General features: G+C 41.9%; 2 protein-coding genes across 2 annotated transcripts in view; both read right to left on the bottom strand.

Moving 5' to 3' along the window:
• LOC138853156 (zinc finger protein 84-like) overlaps positions 1 to 20,957 on the bottom strand; it is a 218,064-nt gene that overhangs the window by 64,750 nt on the left and 132,357 nt on the right. The gene's annotated exons all lie outside the window — the stretch shown is intronic.
• Positions 15,817 to 20,957, bottom strand: part of LOC138853155 (uncharacterized) — a 64,558-nt gene continuing 59,417 nt past the window's right edge. Inside the window, exon 2 of the mRNA XM_070088156.1 lies at positions 15,817 to 17,392. Coding sequence (XP_069944257.1) covers positions 16,874 to 17,392 — 519 coding nt within the window. The 3' untranslated portion in view covers positions 15,817 to 16,873. The remainder of the gene's footprint in view (positions 17,393 to 20,957) is intronic.

The following is a 20,957-nucleotide window of genomic DNA, read 5'->3' as shown; positions in this document are numbered from 1 at the left end:
CCTCAGGAAAATTAATGAATAGAAAAAGAAATAATAACAGACAAACATAAACACTTTATTATATAGAAAATATAGAATATAAAACACTTAAATATGAAATATTAATCCTACATTAAATAAAATGAAAAATTAAAAATATAAATGATAACTGAATTCAACGCTAATATATATAGGGGTGTCTGGTGTTGGTGACACTGTGTTGTTGAAATCGTAGCCGTTGCTGATGATGGGGGGGGGTCGCAGGTGTTGGTTATGACCCACTGGAGTTTACCTGGAGAGAGTTCCGGGGGTCAACGCCCCCGCGGCCCGGTCTGTGACCAGGCCTCCTGGTGGATCAGAGCCTGATCAACCAGGCTGTTGCTGCTGGCTGCACGCAAACCAACGTACGAGCCACAGCCCGGCTGATCAGGAACTGACTTTAGGTGCTTGTCCAGTGCCAGCTTGAAGACTGCCAGGGGTCTGTTGGTAATCCCCCTTATGTGTGCTGGGAGGCAGTTGAACAGTCTCGGGCCCCTGACACTTATTGTATGGTCTCTTAACGTGCTAGTGACACCCCTGCTTTTCATTGGGGGGATGGTGCATCGTCTGCCAAGTCTTTTGCTTTCGTAGTGAGTGATTTTCGTGTGCAAGTTCGGTACTAGTCCCTCTAGGATTTTCCAGGTGTATATAATCATGTATCTCTCCCTCCTGCATTCCAGGGAATACAGGTTTAGGAACCTCAAGCGCTCCCAGTAATTGAGATGTTTTATCTCCATTATGCGCGCCGTGAAAGTTCTCTGTACATTTTCTAGGTCTGGCTAGTTCTTCACAGTATAGCTTTGAGTATTATATCCCGATGACAGGAAAGCAGGTTCTTTACCGCTGCAATGATGATGGGTTACGTCCTGCAATTTCATACAGGTGCACAGGTAATTAAATCCAAAACGGGGAAGTCTCAAGACGTTAGTCCATCTCCACCATTTCTTCTCGTTGATTGACAGGTGACCCTCTCTGTCATCCAAGCTGAAAAGATAGACAGGTTACCCACTGCTTAAATAATCACTCTTCATGATAAGTACAATACCTAAAAGATGTGGTGATTATTACAACAGTCAACATAGAGCAAGGCTGAAAAGACTAAGTTTATTATTGGTCAAAAGTGAAGCTTTCAACCCATAAATCCACTAGAATACAAGGCAGGCATGTACTTACAGTAGTGCTGGGAGCTGTGAGTCTAGTGATTACTGTTTGGACCAGAGCCCCACACGTCACCTTTCAGGGTGGGGGGGGGAGGAGGAGTCAAACTATCATTTTTGGGGTGGGGGAAAAAGGTGGGAATAGTGGGAGCTTGACTTACCCTACCTTAACAAGTAGCCAGCAATGAAACTATTGTTACTATATACTCTCTCGCTACTCCTATCTATTGAACTTTTCCCTCACATGCCTCCTTTGTAAAGGGTATGGTAAAGAAATGTGGTGTCACCCTTTTGAAGATTGCAGGATGCCATGTAATGTATGGTAGGTTTACTCGTAATGATAATTCGTGACTAGAGGAAACTACAAATACCATAACTGTGTGTCTTACTCATGAAATCGTACCCCAGTATAATTCTTCCATAGAGGATGGTGTTGAGCCAGTGCATAAATTGTGGGAATTAGACAGCATTGGAATAAATGTAAGTGAAGAAAGTCCAGACGATTCTTTTACTCAGGAGCAATACCTGAAAGATGTAAAATTTGAATCTGGACAATACTGGGTACAACTTCTGTGGAGACTGAACCATCCAGAATTGCCCACTAATTACAGAAAGGGCAGTTAAAGGCTCAGCTCTGTGAATTGAGTAAGACACCAGAATTGTTAACTGCCTATAATGATATAATTGCTGAACAGTTAATTAACAAATTTATAGAAGAGGTACCTCCTGAGCAAGCCAAAATTTATGGTCATTATTTGCCACATCACGGAGTGAAGAAGGATTCTAAGACCACTCCTCTGAGAATTGTGTGCCAGGAGTAACAAAAATGTACCTAGTTTAAATGACTGTTTGATGACAGGTCCGTCATTGACGGAAAAATTAGAAGATATCTTATTAAATTTCAGGATGAAAAATTATGCCTTTACGGCTGACATAAGTAAAGCTTTCCTAAGAATGGGTTTACAAGAGGCTGACCAGGATTGTACTCACTTCTTATGGCCTGAAAATCCTATTGACCCACTTAGCCCTCTGAAAACCTTTCGCTTTAGGAGCCTATTATTTGGTGCTACATCCAGTCCGTTCCTACTTCAAGCGACGATAAATGCACACCTTAAATGCACGGGAAGTCCATTGAGTAAAGTAATGAGCAAACAATTTTATGTGGACAATTTCCTGTGTGTGACGTCAACTGAAGAGGAACTGTTAATGACTTATGGAGAGGCTAATAAAATAATGCAAAGTGCAAATATGCCTCTGAGAGAATGGAATAGTAATTCGTCCAAATTAAAGGACAAAATAAGTAAAGATTACCCTGGAGATGAAGTGCCAAAATGTAGTAATGTATTGAGTTTAAATTGGGATACTGAGAGAGATTTGTTAATGTTAAAACCTAATAATTACAGTATGCCCAATAAATTAACTAAGAGAGTTTTGCTTGCTGAAGTTTCCAAATGTTTTGATCCACTAGGTTTAGTGTCACCCCTTACTATAAGAGGGAAATTATTAATTCAGGAAGCATGGAAACTTAAATGTGCTTAGGATGAAATTCTACCTGAGGAATTCATTAATAGGTGGGATGAATTAACTGGTGATTATGAGAAAATTCCAATGTTGGAGTTCCCACGCCAGGTGGCCAATCCAAATGGGAAAAATGTACTCCACATTTTTTTGTGATGCTTCAAAATTGGCATATGCAGCAGATGCTTACCTTCAATGTAATAGTGTTATTTCTCTTGTTATGTCTAAGGCTAAAGTGTCTCCAATTAAATCACGTACTTTACCTCAGTTGGAATTAACAGCAATTTATGTAGGTGTCAAATTTGCTAATTATATAAGAAATAAATTGCAGGAGATAAATATTAGCGACATTGTAATTTGGTCTGATAATGAGGTATCCTTACAATGGATTCGTAATGGAAACAGTAAAATTGTGTACGTACAAAACAGAGTCGATGAAATTAATCAGATGCAAGAGAAGTACAATAGTTTGGTTCAGCATGTGTTAACATTTAATCATATACCTGGTGAGGAGAATCCAGCTGATTTCTTGTCTCGAGGTTTACCTTATGCTAAATTTGTAAATGTTGTATCATGGTTTAAAGGACCAAGCTGATTGGTAAATAAAGCTAATTGGCCTGTACAAAAGGCGTATATTGCTCCTGTTGAAATTACTGTGACCACCGCTCCAATAGTTTGTCCTTCCTTAGCCATTGATATAAATAGGTATTCTTCTTTACCCAAACTTATCAATGTAATTAAGTTGGTGTTTAAATTTCTAAACAAGATGAATATTTCATTTAAGTTTTCACATCCTCTTGAATATTGGATAAAGAGGATACAGGAGGAAATCTATGGAAATGAGGTTAAATTGATGATGGAAAGAAAAATTGTGAAAGGTTCCATAATAGAGAAATTTGGGCTGTATTTAGAGAGCAATGTAATTAGGTGCACAGGTAGGTTACAAAATGCTGAATTGGGTGATTATGCTAAACACCCTATCTTACTGCCCAAAACTCATCATCTAACAAATTTAATTGTTCTAAATGCCCATAAAAATGTAATGCATGGTGGGGTACAAGATACCTTAAATTGTATTAGCTAAACTTTCTGGATTCCACAAGGACGGCAAAGTGTAAAAAGGGTGATTAAATCTTGTGTAATATGTCGCTGTGTGGATGCCAGATCCTATATGTACCCAAGTCCTCCACCATTGCCAAATGAGCAATTTGAGTTCTTTAGCAACGAACTCCGCCCAGCCGCAGTGTGGAAAATACTGTATATATTTTCCAGAAATACAGTAGTTATATGTAAATAGATGGCCATACTGTATTTAAAAGAATTTTTTTTTATTTTTTTTATTATCACACCGGCCGATTCCCACCAAGGCAGGGTGGCCCGAAAAAGAAAAACTTTCACCATCATTCACTCCATCACTGTCTTGCCAGAAGGGTGCTTTACACTACAGTTTTTAAACTGCAACATTAACACCCCTCCTTCAGAGTGCAGGCACTGTACTTCCCATCTCCAGGACTCAAGTCCGGCCTGCCGGTTTCCCTGAATCCCTTCATAAATGTTACTTTGCTCACACTCCAACAGCACGTCAAGTATTAAAAACCATTTGTCTCCATTCACTCCTATCAAACACGCTCACGCATGCCTGCTGGAAGTCCAAGCCCCTCGCACACAAAACCTCCTTTACCCCCTCCCTCCAACCCTTCCTAGGCCGACCCCTACCCCGCCTTCCTTCCACTACAGACCGATACACTCTTGAAGTCATTCTGTTTCGCTCCATTCTCTCTACATGTCCGAACCACCTCAACAACCCTTCCTCAGCCCTCTGGACAACAGTTTTGGTAATCCCGCACCTCCTCCTAACTTCCAAACTACGAATTCTCTGCATTATATTCACACCACACATTGCCCTCAGACATGACATCTCCACTGCCTCCAGCCTTCTCCTCGCTGCAACATTCATCACCCACGCTTCACACCCATATAAGAGCGTTGGTAAAACTATACTCTCATACATTCCCCTCTTTGCCTCCAAGGACAAAGTTCTTTGTCTCCACAGACTCCTAAGTGCACCACTCACTCTTTTTCCCTCATCAATTCTATGATTCACCTCATCTTTCATAGACCCATCCGCTGACACGTCCACTCCCAAATATCTGAATACGTTCACCTCCTCCATACTCTCTCCCTCCAATCTGATATTCAATCTTTCATCACCTATGGAAAATGGGAAACTGGACCTGCGCCTGCGCAGACAGGGACTCACCATCTTGGTTTTGAATTGGATACAACGTTAATATAATGGGAAGAATTTTTCGTGCTCTAGAGGTTAAAATTGGAGTGACACCTCTCAAATAGGAGGCGAAATTGTTGGATGTGCATTCCTGCATAACTTGAGATATCAGACGACTGGACAAGACAGCTCCAGGAACCTCAGGTAAGCTCTCTAGATTTATGTATAATTCTGGCCAGTATTTTCATAAATTTAGTTAGTGAGGTTTTTCTGAGTATGATACAACTTAATATCCAGTCAAATTGGTGAGTTATATTAAGATATATTTTCCTTCTGTTATGTATATGTGAATTTATATATAATCATTTTTTAATATACAGTCCACAAATTTATATATTTACCAGTATTCCTGGTGAAAGTATATTTCATTTAATTAATAGGTCCAGAGCAACTTGTGGTTATGACAGTGGTAGGTATCGAAGGGGCACATTTTTTGCGATCTAGGTGTCCCAAATTCCTACTTGTCTATGTAACATTGATAAGTAATAATTATCTTTGTTATCATTTACTGTTATGTGTATAATTAGTTACATTCAGATAAATGCAATTTTCCACAAAGATATCTGTAAATTTTAACGTAGCTAATGCTTTCACCCTGCAAATAGATGGGTGGTGGATGTCGTTTACTTGTTAATATCTTTGTTTTAGAGGAAGATATTATGAGGCCTAGTCGATTACAAATTGCTTGATCTTCATTAAGAATGGTACTCATCTTCTTATGCCCTGTTGTGTGGATCATGATGTCATCAGCATAGCTTATAGCTATATGTTTAGGTGAGGCACGTAGAGCATTTAGGAGAGCATTAATCAGATTATTAAATAACATGGGACTGAGAACTCCTCCCTGCAGTGTACCTAGGGACATTTCTTTAGACTCAATTCTAAAGCTTTGTCAGAGGACAGAGAATACTCTGTTTGACAGGTATCCTATTATCCCACAGAGTAAGCTACCACCAATATTCATTTTGGCTAGTTCATGTAGTATTACGGTTCTGTTTGCGATATCAAATGCAGATTTTAGATCAAGAAATGTGGTAAAGCTAGTAGAGGTGTGTGCAGTGGGAAAGGTGGAAATACAGTTCTGCACACTTTTACCTTTCATGAACCCATAGAGGTAGGGGGAAAGTTGGTGTCTGATTCTGTAGTACTGTCTGTTAAATATCATTCTTTCAAAAGTTTTACAAAGACAACTAGTTAAGGAGATCGGTCTAAATGTATCAGGCTGTTGGGGCTTAAGGATAGGCACAATGAGACTGTTGGTCCAGGAAGTAGGAAGAGCGCCCTCAATGTAACTGAGATTATACAGTGCCAACAAAGGGTTATCAGGTCCTTGCCTTAGAGTTCTGAGAATATCATAGGTTATACCATCCTCTCCAGGAGCAGTTGATCTACCTTAAGTTAATGCATTATCTGATTCATACTCGGTGAAGAGACAGTCACTCTCATCAATATTTTGGTTAATAAAATTAATCAGTTTCAACATTTCTTCAGAAGCACTCTAAATTTGTTTTAATATGAGATGGAAGGTTTTCATGCCTGGATGTTTTGGACCAGACATTTATGAGGTCATTTGCTTTTTCAAGAGGAAAGGGATGAGCAACATTGCCAGTCTTTTTCCTGGTTATTTTATTTATACCTTTCCAAGCCAACTTAAAGGGGTGGACCTATTTAATCCACTAACAAATTGTTCCAATTCCTGTTGCCTAAGTTCTTGCTTTCTATTCCTTGCATTTGTTAGTGCAGCTTGGAACATTCTGAGCAGGTCTGGGGTTCTACATTCAGGTATACTTTACCAATCCTAGCTGCATGTGCTAGATTGCGTAGCTCTGGATCATTATAGTATTTACATTGGTTTTTATTGTCAGTTATATTGGAAGGTCTATGTTTTCTTTTCCTGCCCGCTTGATCTGTGAGGACAGTCTCAATAGTAGCAACTAAATCATCGTTGAATTGTGTGCCAATGGGCTCGTAATTCTTGTACCATTGATCCAAGTGGTTAATAAAGTTGTCTCTGTGCTCTGGGTTGAGAATAAGTTTCCTCCTTTTGTATTTAGCTCCTTGATTACTGGTGATGTAATCAAGACTGACAGTTGTGAGTCTAGGGAAGTGAACAGATAGATCATCATCAACTATGACAGAGTCATGCATCGTATATGACGTATTAAATCCAGGGCACAGATCTACTATGCCATTATATATGTGAGTAGGCTCAGTAGTGCCCACAATTCGAACATTATCATGTTCATTTAGCAATGTCACTAGTTTAGTTCCATTGGTGTTTGTTATAGGCCCACCAATATTCTTATGTCTGGCATTAAAGTCTCCAAGAATGAGGGTAGGTTCACTATTGATGCGATCTGGTAAGGCATCAGGTCGAAGATGGTTCTCTGGGGCATAGAGATTAAAAATGTTTAGGGAAAAATCACCTGCATATACTTTGACACCATGATACTGCCTGTTTACTCGGCTTTGCAGGGCAAGGAGTGAATGTAGCAAGTTTTTTCTGACATCACACAACAGTTTGATGACCTTAAGAGGGGAGCTTGGTCAGTGGCCGGGCAACATGGAACCAAGCTGAGGATCAAGAAGACTGTTGGAGAGGCAGAAACAACGAGAAACCAGAAGACTTCTGTGGAAACTTCCAACCCATTTTCGGTGCTACCTGACGAATGTGGGTGTTCTACTGGGAATGCCACAACGAGCACCAAGGAAGCATTGGCAGACGTGAGTGAGACATCCCTAGAAACCCCAAGGAAGACCATCAAGAACGTCTTGACGAATTCCACAAGTGAAGGTGTAGTGCTACCTAACGAATGTGAGTCGACTACTGAGAACATCACGATGGACGTCGCCAAGGAAGGTAAAAACATTGTTGTTGTTAGGGATAGCCAGATTAGGTACATGGATAGGGCGTTCTGCTTGAAGGATAGGAGTAGGAGGCAGAGTGTGTTTTCCTGGGGCTGGGATGAAGGATATTATTAGCCATCTGAATGACATTATGAGAGGTAATGGGAGCAATCCTATTATCTGGAGGCAACTATGTTGACAGACGTAGGAATGAGGACCTGATTAGCAGGTACAGGTCAGCAATAGAGATAATTAGGAGGAAGGTGGGAACCCTGTCATATGTGGTATTTTGCCAAGGAGAGGAGTTGGAAATGAATGGTTGTCCAGGGCAATTGGTGTCAATTGCTGGCTGGACAAATACTGTAAGGAATATGCGGTAACATTCATTGACAACTGGGACCTCTTCTATGGCAGAAATGACATGTATGCCAGGGATGGGGCTCACTTACCTAGGTTTGGGGTGGGAGCACTATCCAACACAGTGGAGCGAGCTGTTAGGTCTTTAAACTAGGAATAGTTAGTGTTATGAGTTTTGGCGGGAAAACAGTGAAGTCCCAGTGTAGTAATATGAATACTAGGAGAACTAGTAATAGGCAAAATGAGGTGGATATTGGAAAGCCAGTGGCACTAGGTGACAAGGGCAGTAATAGGTTTAGTGGATTAACAAAAAGGAGCAGGAAGGGTAAAGAGAAAGGAGGGTCCTTAAATATATATTACACAAATAACAGCAGTGGTAGGAATAAGATGGATGAGTTGAGACTAGTTGCTAGTGCAGGTAACATTGATGTATTTGCCTTAACTGAGATGTGGTTCATTGTGAAAATCGGGACATGCCTGCTGAATGTCACATACAGGGTTTTAAATTGTTCCAAGTGGACATAAGTATCGGGAAGGGGGGGTGGAGTGGCACTCTATGTCCGAGATCATTTGAACTGTTGCATAAAAACGGGTATTAAGTTGGAAGTAACACATAAAGAGTCTGGATAGAATTTTCAGAGGGACTTGAAAAATTTATTTTAGGTGTGATATACCATCCCCCAAACTTAGATAGGGACCAAGGGAGACTACTATGGGAGGAAATTGTTAAGGCCACAAGGCACGATAATGTAGTAATTCTAGGAGACTTTAACTTTAGTCATATTGATTGGAATTGCTTGACTGGGAATTTAGAATCAATCGACTTCTTAGAAGTAGTTCAGGATTGTTTTTTGAAGCAGTTTGTGACAGAGCGTGAAAGGGGAAATAACCTGCTTGATTTGGTTTTGGCAAACAAGGAAACCCTTGTTAATAATTTAGAAATTACAGAGGAACTTGGCACAAGTGATCACAAATCAATTACCTTTAGCATTGAATGGAAGTATGATAGTAGGGATAATTCAGTACTGGTCCCAGATTTTTGCTTAGCAGATTACATCTGTGGACTGGGGTAAGGAAGATAGCTATCAGTATGACAGCTTTCTTAACACAATACATGCTGCCCAAAGGACATTTATCCCTTATAAGGAAATTAGATCGAATAGAAATGACCCCAAATGGATGAATAATAGGCTCAGATATCTTTTGTTACAGAAAAAAGAAATTTAGAGACGCAACAAAAGAGGTGAGGGTCATCTTATGAATAGGTATATTGACATTAAGAGGGACGTTAAAAAGGGGATAAGAAAAGATAAATGGGACTTTGAAATTAAAGTTGCTAGGGATTCGAAGACTAACCCAAAAAGTTTTTTCCAGGTTTATAGAACAAAAGTTAGAGATAAGATAGGTCCCCTTATAAATATCTCTGGGCATCTCACTGACAAGGAGAATGAAATGTGCTCTATTCTTAATAATTATTTTCTCTCGGTTTTCACTCAGGAAGACACTAACAATATCTCAGTAATTAACTTTTATAGTGGACCTGATGATGATAAATTATGCAATATCACAGTCACTACCGAATTGGTTATCAAACAGATAGACCGGTTAAAGCAAAATAAATCCCCAAGCCCTGATGAACTTTTTTCAAGGGTTCTTAAAGAGTGTAAAATGGAACTTTGTGAACCATTGACTAATATTTTTAATATTTCTCTTCAAACAGGTGTAGTGTCTGATACGTGGAAGATGGCTAATGTAATTCCTATTTTTAAAGCAGGGGACATGTCGCTACTGTCAAATTACCGCCCAATAAGCCTGACCTCAATTGTAGGCAAATTACTAGAGTCAATTATAGCTGATAATATAAGAAGCCATCTCGATAAGCACAGCTTGATTAATGATACTCAGCATGGATTCACGAGGGGCCGTTCCTGCCTAACTAATTTATTAATCTTCTTCAGTAAAGCTTTTGAGGTCGTTGATCATGATAAAGAATTCGATATTGTTTATTTAGATTTAAGTAAGGCTTTTGATAGAGTACCGCATCAGAGACTGTTAAAAAAAGTGGCAGCTCATGGCACTGGGGGAAAAATGCTCTCGTGGATCGAGTCATGGCTCACTAATAGGAAGTAGAGAGTATGCTTAAATAGGGTTAAATCCGAGTGGGGATCTGTAACAAGTGGCGTACCACAGGGATCAGTCTTTGACCCGTTGTTGTTTATAATATATATCAATGACCTTGATGAGGGTATTACCAGTGATATGAGCAAATTCACCGATGACACAAAGATAGGTAGGATAATTGATTCAAGCGTAGATGTTAGGGAACTTCGGGAGGATTTAGACAAGCTCTGTTCTTGGTCAGAAAAGTGGCAGATGCAGTTCAATGTAGATAAATGCAAGGTTCTGAAGCTCGGGAGTGTCCATAACCCTAGCACTTATAAGTTAAATAATGTAGAACTTAGCCATACAGATTGCGTAAAGGACTTGGGGTTATGGTGAGCAGCAACCTTAAACCAAGACAGCAGTGCCTAAGCGTACGTAATAAGGCAAATAGATTATTGGGATTTGTATCAAGAAGTGTAAGCAACAGAAGTCCAGAGGTTATACTGCGGCTTTATACATCATTAGTGTATAGAATGCAAAAAGGATTTGGGGTTATGGTAAGCAGTAACCTTAAACCAAGACAGCAGTGCCTAAGCATGCATAATAAGGCAAATAGATTGCTGGGATTTATATCAAGAAATGTAAGCAGCAGAAGTCCAGAGGTTATACTGCAGCTTTATACATCATTAGTGTATAGAATGTATAGAATGCAAAAAGGATTTGGGGTTATGGTAAGCAGTAACATTAAACCAAGACAGCAGTGCCTAAGCATGCGTAATAAGGCAAATAGATTGCTGGGATTTATATCAAGAAGTGTAAGCAACAGAAGTTCAGCGGTTATATTACAGCTTTATAGATCATTAGTAAGGCCTCACCTAGATTATGCAGCTCAGTTCTGGTCTCCATTTTACAGAATGGATTTAAATTCTTTAAAAAACATTCAGCGGCGAATGACAAAATTAATTCACTGCATTAGAAATCTTCCGTATGAAGAGAGATTGAAGTCCCTTAAATTACATTCACTTGTTAGACGAAGAATGAGGGGAGACATGGTCGAAGTGTATAAGTGGAAGATGGGTATTAATAGGGGGGATATTAATAAGGTCTTGAGGATATCTCTCAAAGAAGGAACCAGCAATAATGGACTCAAACAAGTTTAGATTTAGAAAGGATATAGAAAAGTATCGGTTTGGAAATAGGTTAGTTGATGAGTAGAACAGTCTACCTAGTTGGGTTATTGAGGCTAAGACCTTGGGTAGTTTCAAATTTAAGTTGGATAAATACACGAGTGAGAGGGGTTGGAGTTGAGTGAGACTTGCACATGACTTAATAGAATTGCCAAGGCTTGCTCCTTAGGTAGAATTGAAAATTGAGTTGGGCAAATATTCTGTTAGTGGGATGAATTGTGAAGGACTTGCCTAATATGGGCTAACAGGCCTGCTGCAGTGTTCTCCTTTCTTATGTTCTTATTCTTAAGATAGTGATATTGATGTAATATAAACATGTCCTAATGCAGCTTAAATTATTACTAATCCTAAAGTTAACCCTAATTGCACAATACATAAGTGATAGCCATACTATAATGATCCGAGGTACAAGGTACATATATAATAACACAGCAATAACTTGACTATCTTTCCTCACTTTTACTCTGTTATTTCTCAAGAATGCAAGTTTATATCAATACAAGTATTTTTCTAAAATCTTCATACTCATTAGTTGTGTTTAGGAACTCACTTGTGGCCATTATTCTGCTAGAATATTTCCCCTGAAAAGGTCGAGTATATTGGTTGTGGTTGATATTGTGTCTGGCCTTGTGTCTCCTCCAAAATTCTTTGTATCTACAAAGTACTTTACAAGTTAATAATATTTTCTACAAGTACATTATACAAATTATATAGACTTTGCTGACATCAGTGACATACTGTATAGAAAGACACTGGTTATGCAGAGTATTCCAAGCAACTTGCTAATTTTGTCCACAGGATGCGACTCACACCAGTCAGCTAACACCCAGGTACCTACTTACTGCTAGGTGAACAGTGACAGCAGATATTTTTAAGGAAACATGATCTGATGTTTTCCACGTACAGGGGTTCGTACCACTGACCTCAGTGAGTGCGCTGTAAGCTGAGCTATGGGACGGAAATATAAACGCATATGCAGTATAATGTGATCCTTTATTGACAACGTTTTGCCCACACAGTGGGCTTTTTCAAGTCAAAAAGAGATCTACCTGGGGTGGAAGGTACGCGAGAATTTATAGTCAGGTCCAGAATGTTGAGGTCAGGTGGAGAATGCTGCATCTGATGATGTACCGAGTGGGGTTATAGAGTTTAAAATCTTGGGTAGCTTGGAAGGGAGATTGGATAAGCTTGTGAGCAGACCTTCTGCAGTGTTCTTCCATTCCTATGCTCTTATGTGGGATAGCGATGAAGAAGTTTCTTCGCAAGTGGTTCAGCTATGTTATAGAAGCCACTATTCTGGTTGAATTTGTCGGATATAAAAATAAGTGATGATTCCAGGATTCTTCGGTATTGAGTGTTGACTTCTGTGGCGATAAGTCTTGAGTTTCTGTAGTTTATCAAGTGGTTGTGTGAATTACGGTGTTGTACACAGGCATTCCTTGTATCGTCAGACCTACTTGCGTATTGGTGTTCTGAAATACGTGTTTGGAGGTCCCTTGATGTTTCGCCCATGTAGAATTTGTTGCAGTCATTACAAGGGATTATGTATACCCCTGCAGAGGGTGGAAGCTTGTCTTGTCTATCGCTGGTAATGTCCTTGATGGTCGTGGTTGTGGAGGTAGATACTTGGAATGAGGTATTGGAAAAGATGTTGGAAACGTGTTTGGCAATGGAGTTGGTGGGGAGGACTATGTATCTCTTCTCGGCAGTGTCTTCTCTGGGTGTGTTGAAGATGTTTAATGCCCGTCGTTGCAGTCTCTGATGAAGTAACGAGGATAGTGGAGTTTAGAAAATACTTGTTCAATTATAGTGCATTCTTCCTCAAGAAACTCATTGCTGCAGATTCTGAGTGCACGCAGGAAGAAGCCTATAATTACACCACGTTTAGTTTTGGTGTCGTGGTGAGAGTAGAAGTGGAGAAGATCGTTTTGGTTGGTGGGTTTTCGATAGACTTTAAAACGAAGTTCGTGGTCAGCTTTGCAGAGAAGAAGATCAAGGAAAGGAAGGGGGTTGTCGACTTCTTCAAGTGTGAACTGGATTGAAGGCTCGACCTGGTTGAGCTTGTCTTGGAGAGCTTCAACGTTGAAGCGTCTAGGAGTTATGAGGAGAATGGCTTGTGTAGTAGGTACTTTGGTGAATAGGGAAGTCACGTCAAGGCTGGAAAGTTTCTTGTTCCTGATGCTGATGTTGAGAATGCGATTGAGAAGATCACCCGAATGTTTGAGATGTGCTGGGCTGATAGTGCCCAAGAGTTTAGAGAGGTGTTTTGCGAGAATTCCTGAGAGCTGGTGGGGAGCACTGCCCATATCCTCGGGAATAGGCAGTGCTCCCCACTCAGATACTCAGATATGGTAAACACGAGGAAATTAAATCTTCATCAGAGTACAAAACAAATTCTGGCCACAAAATAGAGCGAAACACCAACGTCAAAGACCTGGGAGTGATCATGTCGGAGGATATCACCTTCAAGGACCATAACATTGTATCAATCGCATCTGCTAGAAAAATGACCGGATGGATAATGAGAACCTTCAAAACGAGGGAGGCCAAGCCCATGATGACACTCTTCAGGTCACTTGTTCTATCTAGGCTGGAATATTGCTGCACACTAACAGCACCTTTCAAGGCAGGTGAAATTGCTGACCTAGAAAATGTACAGAGAACCTTCACGGCACGCATAACGGAGATAAAACCCCTCAATTACTGGGATCGCTTGAGGTTCGTAAACCTGTATTCCCTGGAACGCAGGTGGGAGAGATACATGGTTATGTACACCTGGAAAATCCTAGAGGGACTAGTACCGAACTTGCACACGAAAATCACTCACTACGAAAGCAAAAGACTTGGCAGACGATGCAACATCCCCCCAATGAAAAGCAGGGGTGTCACTAGCACGTTAAGAGACCATACAATAAGTGTCAGGGGCCCGAGACTGTTCAACTGCCTCCCAGCATACATAAGGGGGATTACCAACAGACCCCTGGCAGTCTTCAAGCTGGCACTGGACAAGCACCTAAAGTCGGTTCCTGACCAGCCGGGCTGTGGCTCGTACGTTGGTTTGCGTGCAGCCAGCAGCAACAGCCTGGTTGATCAGGCTCTGATCCACCAGGAGGCCTGGTCACAGACCGGGCCGCGGGGGCGTTGACCCCCGGAACTCTCTCCAGGTAAACTCCAGGTAAACTCCAGCTCTCAGGAATTCTCGCAAAACACCTCTCTAAACTCTTGGGCACTATCAGCCCAGCACATCTCAAACACTCGGGTGATCTTCTCAATCGCATTTGCAACATCAACATCAGGAACAAGAAACTTTCCAGCCTTGACGTGACTTCCCTATTCACCTAAGTACCTACTACACAAGCCATCGATCTCTTGCACAGGAAAATTGACGATTCACTTGATCTTCCTATTCCAGCCAGCGATTTCATCGACCTTGTTGAACTATGTGTTGGCTTTACGTGTTTCTCTTTCGAAAATCACCTCTTTCAGCAGACTTTTGGACTACCCATGGGTTCGCCACTCAATGAGGTCCTAGCGAACCTATTCATGGAACATCTAGAAGCCGAACGTTTCTCCACCATTAATCCTTCGTCTGTCACCTGGCTCCATTATGTTGACGACATTCTCCTCATAACTCCTAGATGCTTCAACATTCAAGCTCTCCAAGACAAGCTCAACCAGGTCGAGCCTTCAATCCAGTTCACACTTGAAGAAGTCGACAACACCCTTCCTTTCCTTGATCTTCTTCTCTGCAAAGCTGACAACGAACTTCGTTTTAAAGTCTATCGAAAACCCACAAACCAAAATGATCTTCTCCACTTCTACTCTCACCACGACACCAAAACTAAACGTGGTGTAATTATAGGCTTCTTCCTGCGTGCACTCAGAATCTGCAGCAATGAATTTCTTGAGGAAGAATGCACTTTAATTGAACAAGTATTTTCTAAACTCCACTATCCTCGTCACTTCATCAGAGACTACAGACGATGAGCATTAAACACATTCAACACACCCAGAGAAGACACTGCCGAGAAGAGATACATAGTCCTCCCCACCAACTCCATTGCCAAACACGTTTCCAACATCTTTTCCAATACCTCATTCCAAGTATCTACCTCCACAACCACGACCATCAAGGACATTACCAGCGATAGACAGGACAAGCTTCCACCCTCTGCAGGGGTATACAAAATCCCTTGTAATGACTGCAACAAATTATACATGGGCGAAACATCAAGGGACCTCCAAACACGTATTTCAGAACACCAATACACAAGTAGGTCTGACGATACAAGTAATGCCTGTGTACAACACCGTAATTCACACAACCACTTGATAAACTACAGAAACTCAAGACTTATCGCCACAGAAGACAACACTCAATACCGAAGAATCCTGGAATCATCACTTATTTCTATATCCGACAACTTCAACCAAAACAGTGGCTTCTATAACATAGCTGAACCACTTGCGAAGAAACTTCTTCATCGCTATCCCACTTAAGAGCATAGGAATGGAAGAACACTGCAGAAGGTCTGCTCACAAACTTATCCAATCTCCCTTCCAAGCTACCCAAGATTTTAGACTCTATAACCCCACTCGGCACATCATCAAATGCAGCATTCTCCACCTGACCTCAGCATTCTGAACCTGACTATAAATACTCGCGTACCTTCCACCCCAGGTAGATCTGTTTGTGACTTGAAAAAGCCCACTGTGTGGGTGAAACGTTTTCAATAAAGGATCACATTATACTGCCTATGTGTTTATATTTCCAGTGTGTCGGTATTTTATACCATTTACTTCCACTGAGCTATGGGACACTTGCAGGTTACTTTCATGACCAGGTACAACAAGCCTTTTAAAATTACGATTTGATGGTGACACAGTCGTGATGGTACAGTGAACTAGTGTCAACACAACACCACAGTAGTGATGGGGACACAGTAGTGATGGTACAATGATCTAGAGTGTCAACACAACACCACAATAGTGATGGTGCCATAGTAGTGATGGTACAGTGAACTAGAGTGTCACAACACCACAGTAGTGATGATGCAGTGAACTAGTGTCAACACAACACCACAGTAGTGATGGTGACACAGTAGTGATGGTACAATGATCTAGAGTGTCAACACAACACCACAATAGTGATGGTGCCACAGTAGTGATGGTGCAGTGATCTAGAGTGTCAACACAACACCACAGTAGTGATGATGCAGTGAACTAGTGTCAACACAGCACCACAGTAGTGATGGTGACACAGTAGTGATGGTACAGTGATCTTGAGTGTCAACACAACACCACAGTAGTGATGGTGCCACATTAGTGATGATGCAGTGAGCTAGTGTCAACACAACACCACAGCAGTGATGGTGACACAGTAGTGATGGTACAATGATCTAGAGTGTCAACACAACACCACAGTCCACCACAGTCACCTCCGTGATGTCACTGTGGTTGACTGCTGCTCTCACCACATCCAGACCAATCACCACTTTACCAAAGACATCGTACCACTGGTGACCATCTGTGCGGTCCCTGGTGCTGATGAAGAACTGGGCACTCCGGTGACTTCCCCACCACCGCCGTGACCCCACAGCACCAGCACTGCCTGACTTCTGGTACTGGTGATCATCCTGGTGAGACAACAGTGCTGCTCCTCCACGACCATTATTATACTGGTAGTCTCCACCCCTCACACACTCCCCTGGCTGACCCTTGTCCCACACCTGCAGCAGTTTAGTGTTGAGGTAAGAGGAGCCTGAGTGTTGTCCAGTACACAACAACACAAACTGTCTGATTTTCGTGGTGTCACCAATCAGCTGGATGTGGAGTCGACGTCTGGCTGATCCAGGCCAGGCCAGGTCAAGAAATACCAGAGTGGATGAGTGATCCAGCGCCTCCAACACCTCGCTCACCTACACAAACAAACAAACATCATCAGTGAGTGTCCATGTGGGTCATTGTTCACCATAATGTTAACACTATTATAAATATAATTATCTCCTTAAGGCAGTGACAGACAACAGTTCACGCTCAGATTTTCCTCCATGGGGAAGTTGTGGAGAAATTTTCTCCAGAAGAAGAGGCTATTAGCTCCGTCAGCCCCTGAGGGACTCAGCCCTCCAGAGGGGCTGAGTCCCTCAGGGGCTTCATGATCAAGTTAACTTGTAACTCATGTACTTACCTGGGCGAGTCAAGTAATTCATTTCGCAGCTGTCCAGTGTTGCAACCAGTGTGGGTTAATGAGGGGCAATTGATCTCTTGCCATAGCAGGAAAATTAAGGAAAACCTTGCACTCACTTCATTTACAAGCTGATGCTAACATACACTTTCGTCTATGCCTAGGCAACAAGAAATCAAGCATCTTGTATAGCTTCCTGTTGCAGTTTGAGATGGAAGGGAATATGCTGATTTCAGCAGATGCTTTGTGTGGCTAGAGATGCCCAGGGCAGCTGAGCTGAAGAGGGGCAGGAGTGGGCAGATTGCTTTATGTACTGGTGCAGCAAGCAACTTGTGATTCACGCCATAAGAGTGGACAAAGACAATCATGTGTTGCTGTGCCTCAATGACAATCTGAACAGTCGTGGTAGAAAGATTACAGAGAAGTGTACTTAGCTTCCTGTAGGGACGTTACTGTTAAAAAGGGCAAAAATTAGAGGACAGTGTAGTGTGCCATGTGTCAAGAACTCTATAGACAACAGTGCACTGTAGAACACAGATTCTTCAATCTAGACAGCAAATATTGGGGTGATGCTTAAGTGTCCGATACATATACCCAGGTAAGTCTGATAGGCATGGTTTTGGTTCATTTACTGCACAGCTGGGAGCTAAAGTATGACCTATGGACCATTGAGCCCAAAAACCGTAAGTGTAGTATGTTACAAAAAACGTGATATCTAATAAGCATAAAGATCTCCAGTGAATACTAGAAAGGACTGCCCCTCTAGCATCCAGCCTGTTACTGAGTTTTTGTAACAAGTAGTCAGTATCCTGGTCCAATTATCGATTAGAATTTAGTAAGATTCAATAGTGCTTCAGGATTACAACTGGTAGGCTACTAACTAAAGAAATTAAAATTTAATAAGTTTATTAATAACAATAATGTCTAGGCGTATAATATCAAAGTAAATTAATCAAATGAATATAATATAGGATACAAGTTCCTACACTACTCTCACGTACAGTAGTATTGTGCTGAAGGCACATATCACATCTATATGGCTTTTAAGTACTGTCTGGTACACTGTTAACATTTAATAACAATACAAATATATACAAGTTTGTGTGTATGTGTGTAAGTGCTCTAAATAGTTCGCTATGTCTCAAGACTCGACTAGACTTAGGCAGTGACTGACAAAGTCTTCACATAAACTAACTTCATGACCAACCTGGCAATCAGATCAGCTTACTTGAACAATAAAATGACTGATAAGCCGAACAGCAATATAACAAGCAACAGCGACACAGAATAAAGAACAAGGAGATAATATAACGACACTAAGTAGGGACCATCTGCAGATCCTCCACAAAAGTTCCTCTTCAAGGGGGGCTCTTTGGAGTGGTGAAGAGGCTCTTGGTCTGAGGAATTAGACCTGTTAGTCTCCTTCCTCAGACCGAACCTAATTACCCCCCAATCCCCCCTCCCTTATCCCATCCTCCCTTTTTCTTTTCCTCCTCCTCCTCCCCACCCCTCCCTATTACCCTTCCTCTTTTTGGCCTTTTTTTCCCCTCACAGGCACGCTAGTTCCAGGAAGGGGAAAGAGTACTCGGGTCCATCCCATTCCGTTGAGGTTCTTGGCGGTGGTGTAGTTTGCCATGGAATCTGGATCGTCTGGGGATGTCCCAATCCCTCCCCGGTCTCCCGGGGAGTGGCTTTGGGTATCTTTTGAGCGACAGGTGTATCTCTGGAGGCTGCCTTTCAGATTCCGGGGGTGGTGGCCAAAGGAGGTATGCTTTGTGGCGGATATCCGGCCACCCTCTCTTTTGTCCACGGAGGTAGCTCGGCAGATGTGAGGTTGCTATCCCAGATTGCTGGTTTACTGGCATGATGGGTAGGGCATGGCACAGGTTCCATGCTGCATCTGCACTACTTGCGGTGCTGAGGTCCTCTTGGGCGCAGAGGGAGATTTCTGGCCCTCTCATTCCTCCCAGGAACTATCCCTCCCCAGTCCCCCCTTTTTTTATTCTTTTTTTATTTTTATTTTCTTTTCTTTCTTTTTTTTTAAAGCAAAAAGAAAGACGTAACCTAACGATGGAAGCCCTAATCCATGAACCTGCTACCCCCAGGCACCTTCTTGATACTGCACCCCGTTCTGACCCCGTCTTGTCTTTGGACCACTCTTCGGACACTCATAATGTCTCTGTACCTCTTGCCAGTGCTGTTTCCTCACCCGCTTCAGGTGCTGAGGTCTCAACTGACTCCTTCGATCTATCTGACCTCCGCTCTCCTTTGACTATGCTTCCGGCTTCTCCCTCTACGGTGCAGCAATTTTCGAATCGCTGGCCCGTTCCACGTCGGACCAACTCTGGTCCCACTTCTAAACGCCAACGACAATTACCTGCTGATGATACTTCTCCACCTTCTCGTTCTTCTCAGAAAAGATCGACACGTCCTGCACTCCCTTTCCACGCTCAGTTTCAGAATGCACAATGGACTAAATTCTTCACTTTACGACCGACTTCCTCTATTGCCTATCTTTCCAACCATGGTATTGGCAAGGCACTCCTACGCCATGTTGGTAAAGATATTTCTTTTCATGCTCTTAAGAGCAGCACATGCATCATCACTGTACAGAATGCTACCCAAGCTCATGATCTTTCTCTTCTTTCCCATATAGATACTGTTCCTGTCACTATTGAAAAACATCATTCCCTCAGTTCTTGTAGTGGTACCGTCATTCTGCCCCATACCATAGTTCAACAAAATTTCCAGACATGTGGAAATGACATTCTTGAACAGCTGGAACTCCAAGATCTCCCAATCCTCAAGGTAGACACTTATTTTCTTCCTGCCCATGCGCGGTGACGATACCCTAGCAATGTAGCTCATTTAACTTTTGATAGCCGTGAACTCCCATCGTCAGTTTATGTAGCAGGACATCAGTTACAAGTTCGAAAGGTGATCCCTACACCGCAACAGTGTAGAAATTGCTGGCGATTTGGTCATCCAGCGAAATATTGCAGATCTATAGCCGAATGCCCAGTCTATGGTGCTAATACATCTTGCAATCGACCTCCCTCATGCCTTAATTGTCATGAGGCTCACCCTTCGTACTCTTGCCGTTGCCAAGTCTACTTAAATGAGCGGGAAATCCATTACCTCAAAGAAGCAGAACGTCTCCCTTATGCCATGGCAGTTTCTCATCTCCGCCTCCAAGGGAGACTACCTCATGTTTCTTATTCCCTTGTTTCAAAACGTCCCCCCACTTCTGGGGTCCCATCTTCTGCAGCCTCCTCTGTGGTTACCTCTCCCATAGTCAC

The sequence above is a fragment of the Cherax quadricarinatus genome, chromosome 24 (assembly GCF_038502225.1).
Source record: "Cherax quadricarinatus isolate ZL_2023a chromosome 24, ASM3850222v1, whole genome shotgun sequence".
Lineage (NCBI taxonomy): Eukaryota > Metazoa > Arthropoda > Malacostraca > Decapoda > Parastacidae > Cherax > Cherax quadricarinatus.
Note: the sequence above shows the minus strand (reverse complement) of the source record. Positions and strands in the feature narration are given on the sequence as shown.